This window comes from Sapajus apella, unplaced genomic scaffold (genome assembly GCF_009761245.1).
Source record: "Sapajus apella isolate SASKATOON/1434 unplaced genomic scaffold, GSC_monkey_1.0 scaffold2, whole genome shotgun sequence".
Lineage (NCBI taxonomy): Eukaryota > Metazoa > Chordata > Mammalia > Primates > Cebidae > Sapajus > Sapajus apella.
Window position 1 is genome coordinate 11,770,955 of NW_022436942.1, and position 17,022 is coordinate 11,787,976.

Genomic DNA, 17,022 nt, shown 5'->3' on the forward strand with positions numbered 1-17,022 from the left:
GATAAGCTTTTTGGAAGTAAATCACTCCTCAACAAATGCAAAAGAATGGAAATCATAACAAACAGTCTCTCAGACCACAGTACAATCAAATTAGAACTCAGGATTAAGAAACTCACTCAAAACTGCACAACTACATGGAAACTGAACAACCTGCTCCAAAACGATTATTGGATAAATAATGAAATGAAGGCAGAAATAAAGATGTTTTTTGAGACCAATAAGAACAAACACACAACATACCAGAATTTCTGGGACACATTTAAAGCAGTGTCTAGAGGGAAATTTATAGCACTAAATGCCCCCATGAGAAGCAAGGAAAGATCTAAAATTGACACCCTAACACCACAATTAAAAGAACTAGAGGAGCAAGATTAAAGAAATTCAAAAGCTAGCAGAAGACAAGAAATAGCTAGGATCAGAGCAGAACCGAAGGAGATAGAGACACAAAAAAACCCTTCAAAAAATCAGTAAATCCAGGAGTTGGTTTTTTGAAATGATGAACAAAATAGGTAGACTGCTAGCCAGATTAACAAAAAAGAAAAGAGAGAAGAATTGAATAGATGCAATAAAAGATGATAAAGAAGATATCACCACTGATTCAACAGAAATACAATCTACCCTCAGAGATTACTACAAACACCTTATATGAATAATCCAGTAAATCTAGAAGAAATGGATAAATTCCTGGACATTTACACCCTCCCAAGACTAAACTAGGAAGAAGCTGAATCCTTCAATAGACCAATAACAAGGTCTGAAGTTGAGGCAGCAATTAATAGCCTACCAACCAAAAAACGTCCAGGAACAGACAGGTTCACAGCCAAATTCTATCAGAAGTACAAAGAGGAGCTGGTACCATTTCTTCTGAAACTATTCCAAACAATACAAAAAGAGAGACTCCTCCCTAATGCATTTTGTGAGACCAACATCATCTTGATACCAAAACCTAACAGAGACACAACTAAAAAAGAAAATTTCAGGCCAATATCCATGATGAACATTGATGTGAAAATTCTTAATACTGGCAAACTAAATCCAACAGCACATCAAAAAGCTTATATATGTGTGTGTGTGTGTGTGTGTATACATTTTTTGAGACATAGTCTTGCTCTGTTGCCCAGGCTGAAGTGCAATAGCCTGATCATAGCTCACTGCAGCCTTAAACTCCTGAGCTCAAGAGATCTTCCTACCTCAGGCTCCCAAACAGTTAGGACTACAGACCCGTGCCACCACACCTGGCTATTTTTAAAACTTTTTTGTAGAGATGGGGATCTTGCTGTGTTGCCCAGACTAGTCTCAAACTCCTGAGCTGAAGCAATCCTCCCACTTCAGCCTCCTGAAGTGCTGGGATTATAGGCATGAGCTACAGGGCCTGGCCAAATTTATGTATCTTTTTAAAATGGTTTTCATCTTCATTAGAAAGGCCTTCCATATTCTAAACTTACATGTACATTTGCCCATGTTTTCATCTGGCTCATTCATGATTTTTTTCTCATTTTTAATAAATGCTTTATTAAAATATAACATGCATATAGAAAAGTATGTCAATCATAAGTGGACAACTTAATGAATTTTCACAAAAGAGACATTCTCATGTAGCCAAGATTCAAATCAAGAAATAAAATATTACAAGTGCCACTGAGCTTCTTTTATATCCCTTTCAATCATTACCACTCTTCAAAGATTACCACTATCTTGATTTCTAATATCATAGTTTCTCCTGTTTGATTTTTTTAAATATGGAATCATATTTAAAGCCAAAGTATGTACATTTTGGCCTTTTAAACTTAACATGGTGTTTTATTAATGTTGTAATTATTAGGATGGTGCAAAAGTAATTGCCACTTTTTACCATTACTTTTAATTGCAAAAAACTAATAAAATTTTTTATTATTATTGCTATGTAGTATTCCATTTATAAATACGTAATAATTTCTTTATCCGTTCCACTGTCAGTAGATATTTGGGTTGTTTCCATTTTAGTGCTATTATAAACAGGGACATGTCTTTGGATGACTGTATATGTATACACACACACACACAGACACATACCTGTATATGTCTTTGGAGGACTATATATATATAGACACATATATCTTTTTTGGCTGGGCTTATACTTAAGATATAATTGCTGGGTTCAGTTTTAATAGTTCTTTTCAGTTTTCCAAAATGGTTGTACCAATTTACATTCCCACCAGCAGTATATAAGTTTTGTTTGCTTCATAACCTCACCAACCTCATATATTCTTTCTATTTCATTTTAACCATTCTGATGGGTCTGAAGAGGTTTCTCGCTGCAGTTTTAATTCACATTTATCTGATGGCTAATGAAGTTGTTATTTTTAATGTTTTAATTGGCATTTAGATATGTTCTTTAGTGAAGCGCCTAAAGAAACACCATTATTTTCTGTTCATCTATGCTGTTTCATACTTATCACATTTAACAGAGGTTTTGCTTTCTCCACAGCAATGTAATACAGGGCTATCTGCTACCTTCCTTCTCCAAGACACAACTCAGGGTGCAGCTGATACGCCCTAGTCCCAATGCCTATAGTCACCAAGATAGTTCAGGCAAATAGTTCAAGGCTTTGACCATTTTTCTACTGGACTCTCCTTTCTCTTGTAGATTTGTAGAAATTCTTTATTTGATCTGGGTAAGAGTCTCATACATCCAAATATCTTCTCCCATTCTATGGCTTGTCCATATTTTATTTTGATAAGAAGTTATTAATTTTAATACAGTCCAATTTACTGGTTTTTTTCTCCCTGATGAAACACTATTTTAAAAAATTTCTTTAAAACATTTTAAAACAGGTTTAATTAAATACAGTTGACATCAAATAAACTGCACATATTTAAAGTGTATATTATGTTAAAGTTTTGGGAATGATAGGTAATGTCTATTATCTTTACTGTGGTGATAGATTCATGGTTGAATACCTATGTCAGAATATCAATTTTAATTCCATAATACCCCTTCCTATGAAGGTATTCTAATTTGCCTTCTCATTCCTCTACTATTGGGCAATGAAATTGTTTTCCCTTTCTTCCCTATCGTTAAAAAAAAAAAATCTTCGTTAAATGTCATAAGGATCAAACAGAATGAATGAACAGAAAATAATGGATATGGTTTTTTGGAAGACAAGATATGCTAGGTTGCTTGGCAATGCCATCATGTGAAGAAAGAAGAGCAAGAATGTCACATAGAATGATGAGGAATGCTCCAGTCTGCTGCACTTCAGTAATGAGCTGTCATGTGTTGCGACGTGCAGTTCTTAAGTGGTGAAGTGTGCAAGCCGCATAGCCAGAGGTGCAGATCTAGGTGTTGACAGCTGCTTACTTCAGGAGAAACTGACTGAAGCAGGCATAAAACAACCTTTTTCTCTTCTTAAAAGTGGTTTTTAATTACAAAAGCATCTGCTCATTTTATTACAAATCAGAAAATATTTGTGCATAAAGGGAAAATCATTCCCCATCCCTGTTCCTACTTCCCATAGATAACCACTGGAAATATTTTGTTATATAAACTTTCAGACGTTATAGAATAGGTAGATAGTTATGTATAGTTATTATATACAGTTGTATAAGTAGAGACTGCATTAGGCGTAATCCTCGGCAACTTGCCCTCTTCGTTTACTATCTTGCAGCTATCTCTCCACAGCAATGTAGTACAGGGGTATCTGCTCCCTTCTCCAAAACACAGCTCAAAGTGCAGCTGATATGCCCCAGTCCCAATGCCTGCAGTCACAAAGATAGTCCTGGCAACTTGCCTGGGTGAGTGAATGGTTGATACGCTGACAAGACCTACGTTTAGAGCAGTGTTTGCCCTGGTTCCCAAACAACCGCACTTCCCAGATGAGCACTGGCTTCAGCCTCCTCAGATACCTTCTCCTTCCCTGTCCCTCTATGTCTCCTCCAGGATATGTGTGGCAAACGCAGGAGCCTACAGAAGCCTAGATGAAAAAGTAAAAGAGCAAAGCATGCTGGATGGGAGAGTAGTGCAACTGTAAGAACTGGGCACGCTAGCCCTGTTTGAATGGCAGCCGCTACTCACACCATCTGATTCTCCCTTTGTAAAAAGGAAATATTGTGAGATCTCTACATTTTCAAGAGAAGCCAGAGATCAAATTTTTCATTAAAATATCTTCTGATTTTCAAATGTTGGTAGCTAAGATTTTTAAAACATATTCAGGTCTTGATCTTTAATTTTTAAAATAAGCTTTATATATTAGAACAGTTTTAGATTTACAGCAAAAAATGGCAAAGATAGCTCAGAGAGTTTCCATATACCCCTCACATCCAATTTTCCCTGTTATTAACATCCTATGTTAGAATGGTACATTTGTCACAATTAATGAGCCAATAATGATACAGTGTTATTAGTAGTTGATTTACATTTCCTTAGTTTTGCCCAATGTCCTTTTTCTATTCCTGGATCCTATGCAGGATAGCACATTACATTTGGTAGTCATGCATCTTTAGGTTCCTCTTCGCTACAAGTTTCTCAGACTACCTTTTTTTTTTTTTAAATCACTGAGAGTTTTAATCACTGATCAGGTATTTTGTAGAATATCCCTCAATTGGGTTTTTCTGATATTTTTCCTGTGACTAGACTGGAGTTCTGGGTTTTCAGGAGGAAGATCACAGAGGTAAATTACATTCTCATCACATCATATCCAGGGCACACATATTCACATGACTCATCACTGTTAATGATCTTGATCACTTGGTTGAAGTTGTGTTTGCCAGGTTTGTTACTTTCTCCACTTTCCATACTGCACGCTATAAAAGGAAGTCACTCTGCACATCCCACACTTCAGGAGTGGGGAGTTACACCTCACCTCTTTGAGGACAGTGTCTCTACACAAATTATTTGGGATTGTTCTCAGCACAATCTTCCATAACCAGGTCCTACCTACCTTTTGGGCTTCATCCCCAGCTGCTCCCTCCCTCTCCCATTCAGGCTCATTATACTACAGGCTGGCACCTACAGATCCTGCATGGTGCCATTCTTTCTCATATCTCTCGCTCTCACTATTGCCACTGTCTACACATGGGTGTTATCTTCTCCCTTGCGTGCTCCATTTCCCTTTGACCTTTAAGACTACTCAAGTATGCTCTATTCTAGAAAGCTTCCCAGAACCCAGTCTGCCTCTAGGGACTATCCTCGAGTCCCAAAATATCCTGTGCATGTTCCCATTATGGCATTCATTCCTCTCTATTGGTTATTCTCAACACACCTCCCTTGTTAGTCTGAGAGTTCTTTGTGAGCAGGGCTGTCTTTTTACTTACCTTTCTATCCCCCAGGCTTATATAGGGCATATGTCAGACACTGGATAAATAGATTTTGAATGAATGAATGAATGAACAAATGTAAAGAATTCTAGATACAAGATTTCTTCTATGAATTTCTAGTCTTTCTGCCTTGCCAACAATCAACACATTCTGCCTTGTATTAAGATTGTTTAGGTGCTTGTCTTATTTTAGTAGCTCTGTTGCTGTTTGAAGGGCATGATCATGTTTCATTTGTACTATAATATCCAGATCACTGTTTTACACATTATAGGTATTTAATAAATCTTTGTTGAATAAGTGAATGAGTTAATGAACAAATAAATGAAGCTGCCTACACACATAATTGATAAGAGGGAGTCGCACAAGGAAAGGAAGCATAATGAACTGGAAAATAAGTGGCAGAATTTTCAAACAAAATGAAGTTGACTGCCTAGCACATTATTTCTAGTTTTTAATCATGTGCTAGTAAATATTGTCTCATGATTGTTTTGATAGAGAAATTTAAAAACTTGCCTCAATTATAAATGAAATAGCTACATTAACTGTTCCTTAACAACAGAAAGGAGAGTCAGCCCTGATTCATCTCTTAGACATGGACCTCCCTACAAAAAATCCATGCTGCTACTCTTAAAAATAGCTGACTGTTGTATAACACAATGTATGTTCCTTCCTCCCCTTTAATAACCAAAAGAGCTATATCCAAAATTTTTTAAATAGCATTTTTCTTTATCTATCTCTAACAAAATATAATTTTTCTAAGTGTCCTCTGCTGGAGAGAAGTAAACAGAAAACAACTATTCTGGAAGAAAAAATGTTCTTATAGCAAGGTAGATTACCATTGTTATCAACACCAAACTCAACTGTTGCAGAAGAACCTCACTCACGAAACTGAATTAGGAGAGAATTTAGTCCCTCTTTTTCTTGCACCAAAAAATAAATTTTATGAATATTTCTCAATGTGTATTTCATTAGGAAAACCTGTAGAGGGCGTCCTTGCACCAAGAGCCATAGAGGTTTGTGCAGAACTAGGAAAAAAATGTTCAATTAAAACCACACGCTCCAAGTCAAAGAAAATGTCTATTGTGCTGTGAAATTATTATCTTCGCCTGGAAGACACTGGTATTACAACATTAAAGTATTCTAAAAGTAGTGTAATGTATTCATATATACATGAATATTCACAGAAATAAAAAATAATGAAATGTTGGGAATGAGGTAAATATTTTTATTTTAAAAGGAAGAAGGACTGTGAAGCTTTGGATGCAAACAGACTTAATTATGATTTACTTATCAGTATAAAGCATAAGTTGCCAAGAGAATGGACTTTGAAATCAGAGTGTCTGGGATTTGAACCTGACTCTCATTTACCAGCTGGCTATCCACAGTCAATTTACTGGACTTGTTGAGCCCTCAACAAGTAAAATGGGAATAATAGCAGTACTTAAGAGTTGTAAGGATTAAGTAAGCACTTAAAATAAAACTACTTTAAAAATTAAGACACAGCAAGTTCAAATCAGTAATAATTAGACATCTTTTCTAATTCCTTTTTTCCTTTTTTTCTATTGGTTGGCCTCAAGCCAAGCCCAGCGCCTGCCGTCGGCAACACCTGACAGTCGAACCTCGAGTCTTAACTGCCTAGGAGCGCACAAAGTGTCAGCCTAGCGCGGAACAGGGCGCATAGGGTTTGCGGAGGGAGGAATCCCGCTGGCGGAAAGGGAGACGATGGGCAATTTGCGCCTTCAGTGAGAGCCAGAGGAGGAACGGGAGTCCTGACCCTCATCACCATCACTATCATCAGCGCTCAGTCAAGCCCAGTGTTGTCTGCTCTTCCCATTTCCCTCCCCCTAGGCCTCCCTTGGCCGGAGGAGGGGACGCGTGACGTCCCAGAGGTCTCTGAGTGCCCTTTCCCGCGTCCGGCAGCCCCACACGACCACTTTGCTCGTGCTCCACTGGGTGCACCGCGCAGGGAACGCAGCCTCAGGGGTCCCGCGCGGCCCCGCCCCTGCACCCCCTGCGCGCTCTCAAGTGGCGGCCGCCCGGGCCTCGCGGGCCCCACTCCTCGCTCGCACCTCGCTGGCGCCAGCGCTTCCCGCTCTTCTGCTCTCGCACTGCTTGTCCCCCCCGACTGCTGGCCTCGCCCGCTTTGCCAGTCTTAACGTCTCTGCCGTCCCCTCTCCCGCCCGCGCCCCATCTTCTTGCGCGGCTCGCGCCCGCTGGTCCCCCCCTTTCTCCCACCTCCTGCCTGCCCCCTCCTCCTCTGGCACTCCAAGGCTCCCTGGCACCCAGGCCGGGAGGCGACGCGCCCAGCCGTCTAAGCGGGAACAGCTCCGGCTGAAGGAGCTGCAGCGCCGCCGAGGCTCTGACCGCCTCAGATTGCGTAGGTGCGGCACCAGGAGTTAACCCCACAGCAAGGAGGTCCTGAGCAGCATGGCCCGGAGGAGCGCCTTCCCTGCTGCCAAGCTCTGGCCCTGGAGCATCGTCCTGTGTCTGCTGGCTCTGCGGGCGGAGGCCGGGCAGCCGCGGGAGGAGGGCCTGTACCTGTGGATCGATGCTCACCAGGCGAGAGTGCTCATAGGTAAGGCCCCCGAGCCCAGCGCCTTCCCCTGCCTGTGTCCTCCTCCTCTCCACTCTTCAAGAAGGAAGGAGACCTGCATTTCCAAAAAAGAGTGTTCCCCCTCTAGAGATTTGCCATCTGAAAACTTATAAACTTCTCCCCTAAGAAAACAAAGCTGATCTAGTGTTCGGATCATGCTGTTCGTTTTTATAGCCCTGCGTTTTTAGGTGCACCCAGCATTTGTTTGCATCGGTGAACTCCATGTCCATCCCTTTTCCCTGAAAGCATGGGTCTATTGGCATCATTCTCATCATCTACAGAGGAAAATTAATCTTAGTAGCATTCAGATGCCTTGTGAACAGAAATGACCCATACTAATTCTTTGGTTCTCTTTTTGCTTGAAATTTCTGATTTAGATGACTTTAAGTCTACCTAGTTTGATCATTGTGTTTATTATTTTAAAAACCAGGATTTGAAGAAAATATCCTGATTGTTTCAGAGGGGAAAATGGCACCTTTTACACATGATTTCAGAAAAGCACAACAGAGGATGCCAGCTATTCCTGTCAATATCCGTTCCATGAATTTTACCTGGCAAGCTTCAGGGCAGGTAAGTTCTGAGAAAATTACCCGTCAATATTTCTACTGCCTTATGGCAGGTGGAAATAATACTGCATAGTGTGTAGTCTGGTACATTTTACAGTTATTAAGAGAAATTTCTCATCTGATTGCCAAACCAAATAAAGAATGAATTTCCGTGTATTTAAAGTTGCCATATAAATTAACAATTTTCCAAAGAAAAGAGTAAGCCATGTGCCTAAGCCCATTATTTTGAAAAGGCTCAGTGTCCTGAGGCTGCTGGAAATATAAAGACCTCAAATACCAACATCACTGTGTTTCTGTAATCATTGACATTAAAATTTAACATACTTAGAAGACTCTTTTTCCATAGCAGTTCCTAATCACTTGTGACATTCTTTATACTTTACAATAAGCTTTAAAGTCTATACATATTTTTGACATTGTGCACTTTTAAAGAGTCAGTGTGTTGAATGTTATTCACTGGAACGTGAATGTTGCATTTTTCTGGTAGATGTTAGATCCAAAAGGTGTCATGTAAGAACGTTGTAAAATAATGCAGCCTATTTTTTCAAGTTACCATTTTAAATGTTTTCATATGGAAAAGAAAACTGAAATCTATTTTTTATGAAGAAGCATTCCTTTTATTCCTTAGCACACTAGCATCTTTTACATGTTACCTTTTTTATATTTTTATGGCTTCTAATTTTAGAAAGAAAGAATAAAATGCTTATGTGAATTTAATTTCTTTTGTACAATTGGAGAATTTAGAGGACAAATGGTAAGTAATAAATTCTTTGGTTTATTAGTTGGTAAAATGTGTCTACTATGAAAATCATTGGGTTTATTAGTTGGTAAAAATGTGTCTACTATGAAAATCATTGTAATTATAATTAAAATCACATTTTGAGGTCTTTTTTATTCTAAAATTCCTTAAATGGCTATTTTCAAGAAGAATGTGGTACAGAAAACACTTTGTAAAAAGTAACTATTTTGAATTAAGAAACCACTTTGATTCCCTCTAATTACCTGTTACAGTATAGACATGACCATTTTAGCTGTATTTTCCCCCTCAATCTGTTCTTTTTTTCTTCTTCTTCTGAAAGAGATCAAATCTGACCCTTCAATACTTCCATTGCTATGTGGTTTTAAAAAAAATGAGGTTTTGGATTCACTGAGGATTATAACGGGAAAGTCATCTATTCTAATACCCCCATTTTGCAGATAGGTTAATCGAGGTTTCTATTGCTCTATAGCGAAATTATTTCTTTTCTCCCTAAAAGTCCCTCTTTATAGATACTTTATCAACAATTAAGTTGGGAATATTGTGAAATCAGTTATAAACCAGTGAATGGCCTTTCATTATCTCCTTTTCATCAGAATCTGTTTACTTGTAGTTGACTGCTCATCAGATGGTCATTAATTAAATGGCCAATTAATTCTATATTTTTGAAAAGATACTTTTCAACCTATACCTTTATGGATTCATAAGAACCACTGAAGGGTAGCTTGAACTGCACCCCTCCAGCTGGAAGGGTTTGGTAACTGGTTAACCATAGGAGAAGCAGAAAGTGCCAATAGCACACACTCTCTCTCTCTTTCTCTCTCTCTCCTTCTCTCCCTCCCCCCAACTCTTTCTCTCTCACTTATGTTCCTCTGCTGAAAAATAGAATTTGAAGCAAAGGCTTAAATTCCATGTTGTCTCCCCTATTACCTAATAGTATAATGCATGTTTGCAAATATTGGCATATTGGTGAGTATAAAATGGACTGACATTTCACACAATCTCAGGAATATGTTCTGTAGGGGATTAGGGAGGATAGTGGAACTGGCATGAAGATGAAGTTTGTAATATTTTTGTCTCCTGCTTAAGTGTTACTCACCTATGTGGATGATCTAATTACCAGGGACAATGTTAGCACCTCAATTAAGTTACCTTTCTCTCTGCTCATTTGGCTTTGGATAGGTTACCACAAGTAACTACATAAAATCTCGTGTCTGGTTTTTTTAGGGGAAAGGGTGATGAGGGGGAAGAATCTAAACAATACCAAGCAGCAAGATGCTTTAAAATATTATCTCTTATTTATTTTTAAATATTATTTAAGTATGGCTAATTTGCTCACTAAAGTTACGTAATTCCAGCATCATAATTTTTGAAATGCATGGAAATTCTGAAGATGGGAAAAATAATGACTTCAATACCAATTAAGTATTTTGAAAGGCATCTATTTCTAATGGATAAAGCCAAACCACATCAAAACATTTACATGGAAAATGAAAAGTTCATTTCGTTATCTGATTATTTCATCCAAATGATATAAAATATTTAGGCATTTCAACAATACATAAACAGAACACATAGCTGATTAATGAAGTTTTAAATTTTATATTTAATTATCTTAGCAATATGTGGACAACATTAAAATAACTTCAGGATTGAAGACCTCATAGAAGCAGTAAAGTGTCACTTCCAGTAAATAATGAATCCAGTAACCCAGGGGTCCCCCACCCCTGGGCTACAGACCAGTGCTAGTCCATGGCCTGTTGGGAACCAGGACGCACAGCAGGAGGTGAGTGGCACACGAGTGACTGAAGTTTTGTCTGTACTGAGAGATTGCTCCCCATCACTCACATTACTGCCTGAGCTCTGCCTCCTGTTAGATTGGCAGCGGCATAAGATTCTCATGGGAGTGTGAACCCTATTGTGAACTGCACATGTGAGGGATCTAGGTTGCACACTTTTTATGAGAATCTAATGTTTGAGGATCCATTGCTGTCTCCCATCACCTCCAGATGAGACCATCTAGTTGCAGGAAAACAAGCTCAGGGCTCCCACTGATTCTACAATATGGTGACTTGTATACTTATTTCATTACATATTACAATGTAATAATAGAAATAAAGTACACAATAATATGATGTGCTTGAATCATCTGGAAATCATTCCTTCACCTCCTGGTCTGTGGAAAAATTGTCTTCCACAAAACCAGTCCCTGGTGCCCAAAAGGTTGGGGACCACTGCAGTAACCCAAAGTGTTCTTGGGGCCACTTAAAATAGATCTTGTGTTCCACTTCAAACAAATGCAAATAAAAATTACAGTGAGATTCATTTCCCCACATCAACTTGGTCAGATCTTGTAAAAGTGGTTTTAGTATGTGGAGAATAGTGCATTATCATATGCTGGTGTGCATGTAAACCTTTTTGCAGGGCAGTTAGACTCTGATGGGAAAAGGCTGGATATAGACTTTTTGACCGGACAATTTTACTTCCAGAGATTTATGCTAAGGAAATAAGCATGGACATAAATAAAAATTTAGGTCCAACAGTGTTCCTCATCATGCTGTTTATAAAAATTTAAAAAATTAGATACAACTTAGGGTCCAGCATAGTGGCAGAAGAATAAAATGAAGCGATTGTAAGAATATTCTAGACCTCCATTTGGTGTCATAGGAAGAATCTCATGCAGATTAAGTAGCTTATAAATGTGATCCCCAAACTTTTTGGCCCAGAGACTGGTTTCATGGAAGACAATTTTTCTATGAACCAGGGATAGGGGTGGTTTCAGGATGATTCAAGCACATCACATTGTACACTTTATTTCTATTATTATTACATTGTAATATATAATGAAATAATTATATAACTCACCATAATGTGAAATTGGTGGGATCCATGAGCTTGTCTTTCTGCAACTCGATGGTCCCATCTGGGGGTGATGGGAGACAGTGATGGATCATTGGGCATTAGATTCTCATAAAAGGTGTATAATCTAGATCCCTTACATGTGCAGTTCACCACAGGGTTCGCACTTCTATGGGAACTAATGCCGCTGCTTATCAAACAGGAGGCAGAGCTCAGGCAGCAATGTGAGTGATGGGGAGAACTCGCCCACTGCTCACCTCCTGCATGCGGCCTGGTTCCTAACAGGCCATGGGCCAGTAGTGATATGTGGCCCAGGGGTTGGGTCTATAATATAGTATATTCTGTTTGATTCCATTACAAAATATGTTGGCAGACATAGAAAAAATCATCTGATCAATATCTGATCTTCCAAAGTGTAAGATTTCATATTGAAATGAGCACAGTGGTATCCAAATGTTCGATTCTGATTTGTCTAACAAAACTTCTCATTAAATTTTTACTTAAAAGCCATTGGGTTTAGAAAGGGTTATTTTCCAAATAAAATGTTTAATTAGTGCCTCATTTAGAAAACTAGAATTTCTTCATCTATTATGTTCTGGTTTTACCACAATGAATTTATTTGTAATTTTAAAAATTATTAAATGTGTATAAAAGTTGTGTGAGTTTAATATTGTAGGATGTTTTGTATTATAAATATTTTATTATCTGGTATCATTTTTAAACTACTTGTCACTTAACAAAATGGTGACACCAGTGATTTTCATGGGTCGTTTTAACTATGAAGACCAAATAATTCATTGATGCTCATCAGATTCTCACCAATTTCTTTTGAGGTTCTCCGAAATCTTTCTTGCCTCAAATCATTTTTCCTGAACCCTCCTTCTCCCAGCAATTCTCATTTTTCATGGAGCACTTTGCCTCCATTTAACCTTCCATTACTCATTTTTTGATGTACCTCCACTCAAGGCTTTTAGGTGAGAGAAGAGTTTCTGCTGCAGAGGCTTAGCCTTAAAGGATTTTTAGTAATTGACCAAAACTACTCTTTATTCTTGTATAAAACTTTTCAGTAAATGATATTTTTCAATGAAGCATGTTTATTCTTTTTCCCTAAATTTGAGACAGGCAGGGGCCATGAGCAACAATTTTAGTTTTCTAAATGAGGCACTAATTAAACATTTTATTTGGAAAATAACCCTTTCTAAACCCAATGGCTTTTAAGTAAAAATTTAATGAGAAGTTTTGTTAGACAAATCAGAATCAAACATTTGGATACCACTGTGCTCATTTCAATATGAACCAATTTGGTATAAGGCCAAAGGTTTTTATTTATGTAGTTCCTATAAATAGATTTTTATTTACAAAGGTCACATAGACTTGATCTTGATAACTATAATATGTTCTGTCATTTGCATAAATATGCTAAAGTACTCTGAATTTAGTAACTTAGTTAATAGGGCATCCCTTTTGAGGTTGCTTTTTTTTTTTCTTTTTTTTTTTTTTTTTTTTTTTTTTTTAAGCAGTGACAATGGATTTATGCAGAGCCATCTGTACTAGTTTTCCAACCTCCTTCTGACCAAGTAGAGGTCTCTAGTAGAGACGGATGGCAAGGGTTGGGATGAAACTGGTGTCTATAGAATAGAAATTCTCTGGGTGATGATAACCAATCAATATTAATTTCAAACCCACCACCTGGATTACTAGGCAAGCTCTAGCCATCTGTACCAACAGGTCCAGATCTTAAAGTGAGCTTTTTATCATGTAAAGTGTGCAGAATTCTCATAACTACTAGAAGTCAATGGAGTAGCTTCATTTTTCTATATCTCCAGATGTTTAAAAACAAAACTGAAGTGTTGCTGTGGATACAGGAAAAGAACAGGAGAATTTTGTCTGCTGCCCTGGGGATATGGGAGGTCATATATACATTGTATAAAAACCAACTTTATTGAGGTAAACTGCAGGAATGTGTTTGTTTGTTTTTATATATAACCACTGAAAACAGAAAATATTAGATATGTTGAAGAAAGAGAGTATCAAGTGAAACATTTTCCAACATGTAAGGTTTATTACAAATGAGTTAGTGACACTAGCCTAGCTCCCTATCAGCTTTAAAAAACTTCTTGAATTATTGAAAACTGCCAGAAGTAACAACAATAATAGTTTAAAAATCAATTATAACAAAAGCTTAAGAACCTTGAGACAGGCAGGGGCCATGAGCAACAATTTTAGTTTTCTAAATAAGGCACTAATTAAACATTTTATTTGGAAAATAACCCTTTCTAAACCCAATGGCTTTCAAGTAAAAATTTAATGAGAAGTTTTGTTAGACAAATCAGAATCGATTTGTGTGTGTTTGTGAATGATTACAGTCAGTATCATTCAAATTCAGCTTTAAAGTGAGGAAAGTACCATTGGAAAAAAGGGAAAACAGAAATGGGCCATTTCTCTGACAATGGACTCACATAATTGCTGATTTTACAAAAACAGTCATCTTACTGATATGTTTCTGTAATATAGTGTTTGATATGTTGTAACACTGGTCCCATTAAATGGGCTGCAGTCTGCAGTCTCAAGTTTCCCATTGCACTGGAGTTAGTCCTATATTAAAAATATGTTTTTCAACACCCGCCTATGAGTGGGTGTTGAACAGTGAGAACACATGGACACAGGGAGGGGAGCACTACACACTGAGGTCAGTTGGGGGGAAATAGGGGAGGGACGGTGGGGGATGGGGAGTTGGGGAGAGATAGCAAGGGGAGAAATGCCAGATGTAGGTGATGGGGAGGAAGGCAGCAAATCACACTGCCACTTGTGTACCTATGCAACAATCTTGCATGTTCTTCACATGTACCCCAAAACCTAAAATGCAATAAAATAAATAAATGGGGAAAAATATATGTTTTTTTCCTTCCTTTCTCCCCTTGATATAAACCAAAAAAAAAAAAAAAGGTAAATTTAAATTCAAGAATTCCCTCTCCAACTTCAAAGGAATTGCCAAATCCCTTTAAACACCTCTTTCCAACCCTGCAGTTATGGTAACACTTATTATTATTATGGAAATCCCTTAATGTGTACTGTCCACATTTTTCCCTAATAGAGTTATGATTGTTTTGGTAGTTACAATCCAAGTGGTTTCATACCTTTGCACTCCTGGGGTTTGCCGTCATACCTTAGTAGTGGTTTTATGTCACCAAATGGAGGAAATGCCTCATTTTCTGACCCCTATTCCATGGTTTCAAAGTGGGAATGTGAATATGTTTACATACTGTGGGCATGATTTTTTTCAGAAGGTACTCATATCGAAAGCACAGCTTTAAACCTTTAATGTTTAGATTCTGCTGTGCTGTGGTATTTTGCATTGTGGTGTTATAGACATGCCACTAGGGATCAAAGAGTAGTTCTGCAGAGAGCCCATTTCATTTAACAAAGCAGGCATGTGCCAGCCATCTGTTGTATCTGCTGATAGAAAACAGCAGTAAGTTTCTCAAACTTTTGCCAGAAGAAAAAAAAGAGGCTTTATTGCTTAAAGGAGATGAGTTACAAGGTACCTTGTAAGCCACATCTGGTTCTATGGCAATTTACATGGCATAAATGTAAACTCTGCTATGTCTTCCTTTCATGGTGGTGTAAAAGCACGTAAACAAACCCTCTGCTGGCACCCTCCCTATTTATTCCTGATTTTAAATCACTTGCGCAAATAAAGTCTTTGAAATTGTTGTAGTGAAGCAGAAAGGTATGATATTCAATAAAGCATTTTATTTTGGATCGAACTGATTTAACTTAACTGTCCCTGTTGAATAAGATGGGTGTGGTTAGGGAAAAACTTTGAGGATTGAGTTCAGTGAAAATGCCCCTTATCCTGTTGCTGGACCTCGGGAGGAGGCCTTGTCAGTTCAGGGTTTCTTTTACTGCAGTAACCTAGCCAACTCAGTAAAGTTACATGTGAGTAACTTGCTCACATTCCCATGGAATCTTGGTGAATGACAAGTTGTTCTCCCGTGCAGCCTTTCTCTCTGGCTCAAGCACTCAATCAACAAACACAGAGTTAGGTGCAGTGCATACAAAGAGAAATAAACCTAAAGCCAGTACCTGCCCTCTGAGGGCTTGTACTCTAGAAAACTCACTCATCCAAATGAGGTTAGGAAGCACAGGTTTTGCTGAGTGCTGGAAGGAAGCCACTCTTTTTCCTGACTGGGGAAGGAAGGGAGCTAGGGGTACTTCGTTGGGTTCACTGAGCAAGTGATGTTTGAATTAATTCCAAAGGATGAGTCCCATCAGCAAGGGAGGAAAATGCCTTCCCAGGGGAGAGCTCAGGATGTCCTGATGCTTGGAGGCCTTAGAGGGGGAAACATATTCTAGGTGATCGTGAGGGGCTTTACATCTCATCTGAGAAGTAATGGAAGCCCAGCTAAGGGAGGTCGGGGCCAAATACTGGAGAGAGAGTTTTGGGGGAAAGAAGTAGAAGACAGAAAGAACTCAGGAAAATTTCTCTCTTCTTGACTATGGAGAGAGTGGATTCAACATCTTGTAAATGTGTATTGAGTAAATCTTTGGGTATATGTTGGGTTGGCAACAGTTTTTCCACAACCCTCATTTAGCTCTTCTTTCTTAATAAACTTTCAAAAGAGTTTGCAATTAGTCTCAGCTCCAGGTTGGGGTGTGTGTGTGTGTGTGATGAGGGCATGGAACTATTAAAAAAAAAAACAACTTCTTTTTGTGAGTATATAGAACTAAAACTAATTTCATTTCGTAGTGGAGTCTAGAACTTTGAACATAATATAAAAGGGAGCGTAAATAAGGAAAACAGTATTTTAACTGGAAAAATAATTGACTTAGCATCTATTCTCAACTTCTACACTACCTTTTAAAGTACCAGGAAAAGTACAAGAAAAGTATAGAAATTAAAGTTGGCAGGTAATCCTTAAGTTTACAAAATGAGAAGATGAACACTGGAA

At 38.2% G+C, this 17,022-nt stretch overlaps 1 protein-coding gene across 2 annotated transcripts in view; it reads left to right on the top strand.

Annotated features, from left to right (window-relative positions):
- Positions 1 to 7,330: 7,330 nt before the first annotated feature.
- Positions 7,331 to 17,022, top strand: part of WIF1 (WNT inhibitory factor 1) — a 66,884-nt gene continuing 57,192 nt past the window's right edge. Inside the window, exons 1-2 of one of the 2 annotated variants that reach the window (XM_032288361.1) lie at positions 7,331 to 7,870; positions 8,319 to 8,458. In XM_032288361.1, coding sequence (XP_032144252.1) covers positions 7,723 to 7,870; positions 8,319 to 8,458 — 288 coding nt within the window. In that variant the 5' untranslated portion in view covers positions 7,331 to 7,722. The remainder of the gene's footprint in view (positions 7,871 to 8,318; positions 8,459 to 17,022) is intronic. The other variant, XM_032288352.1, reaches the window with a different exon arrangement.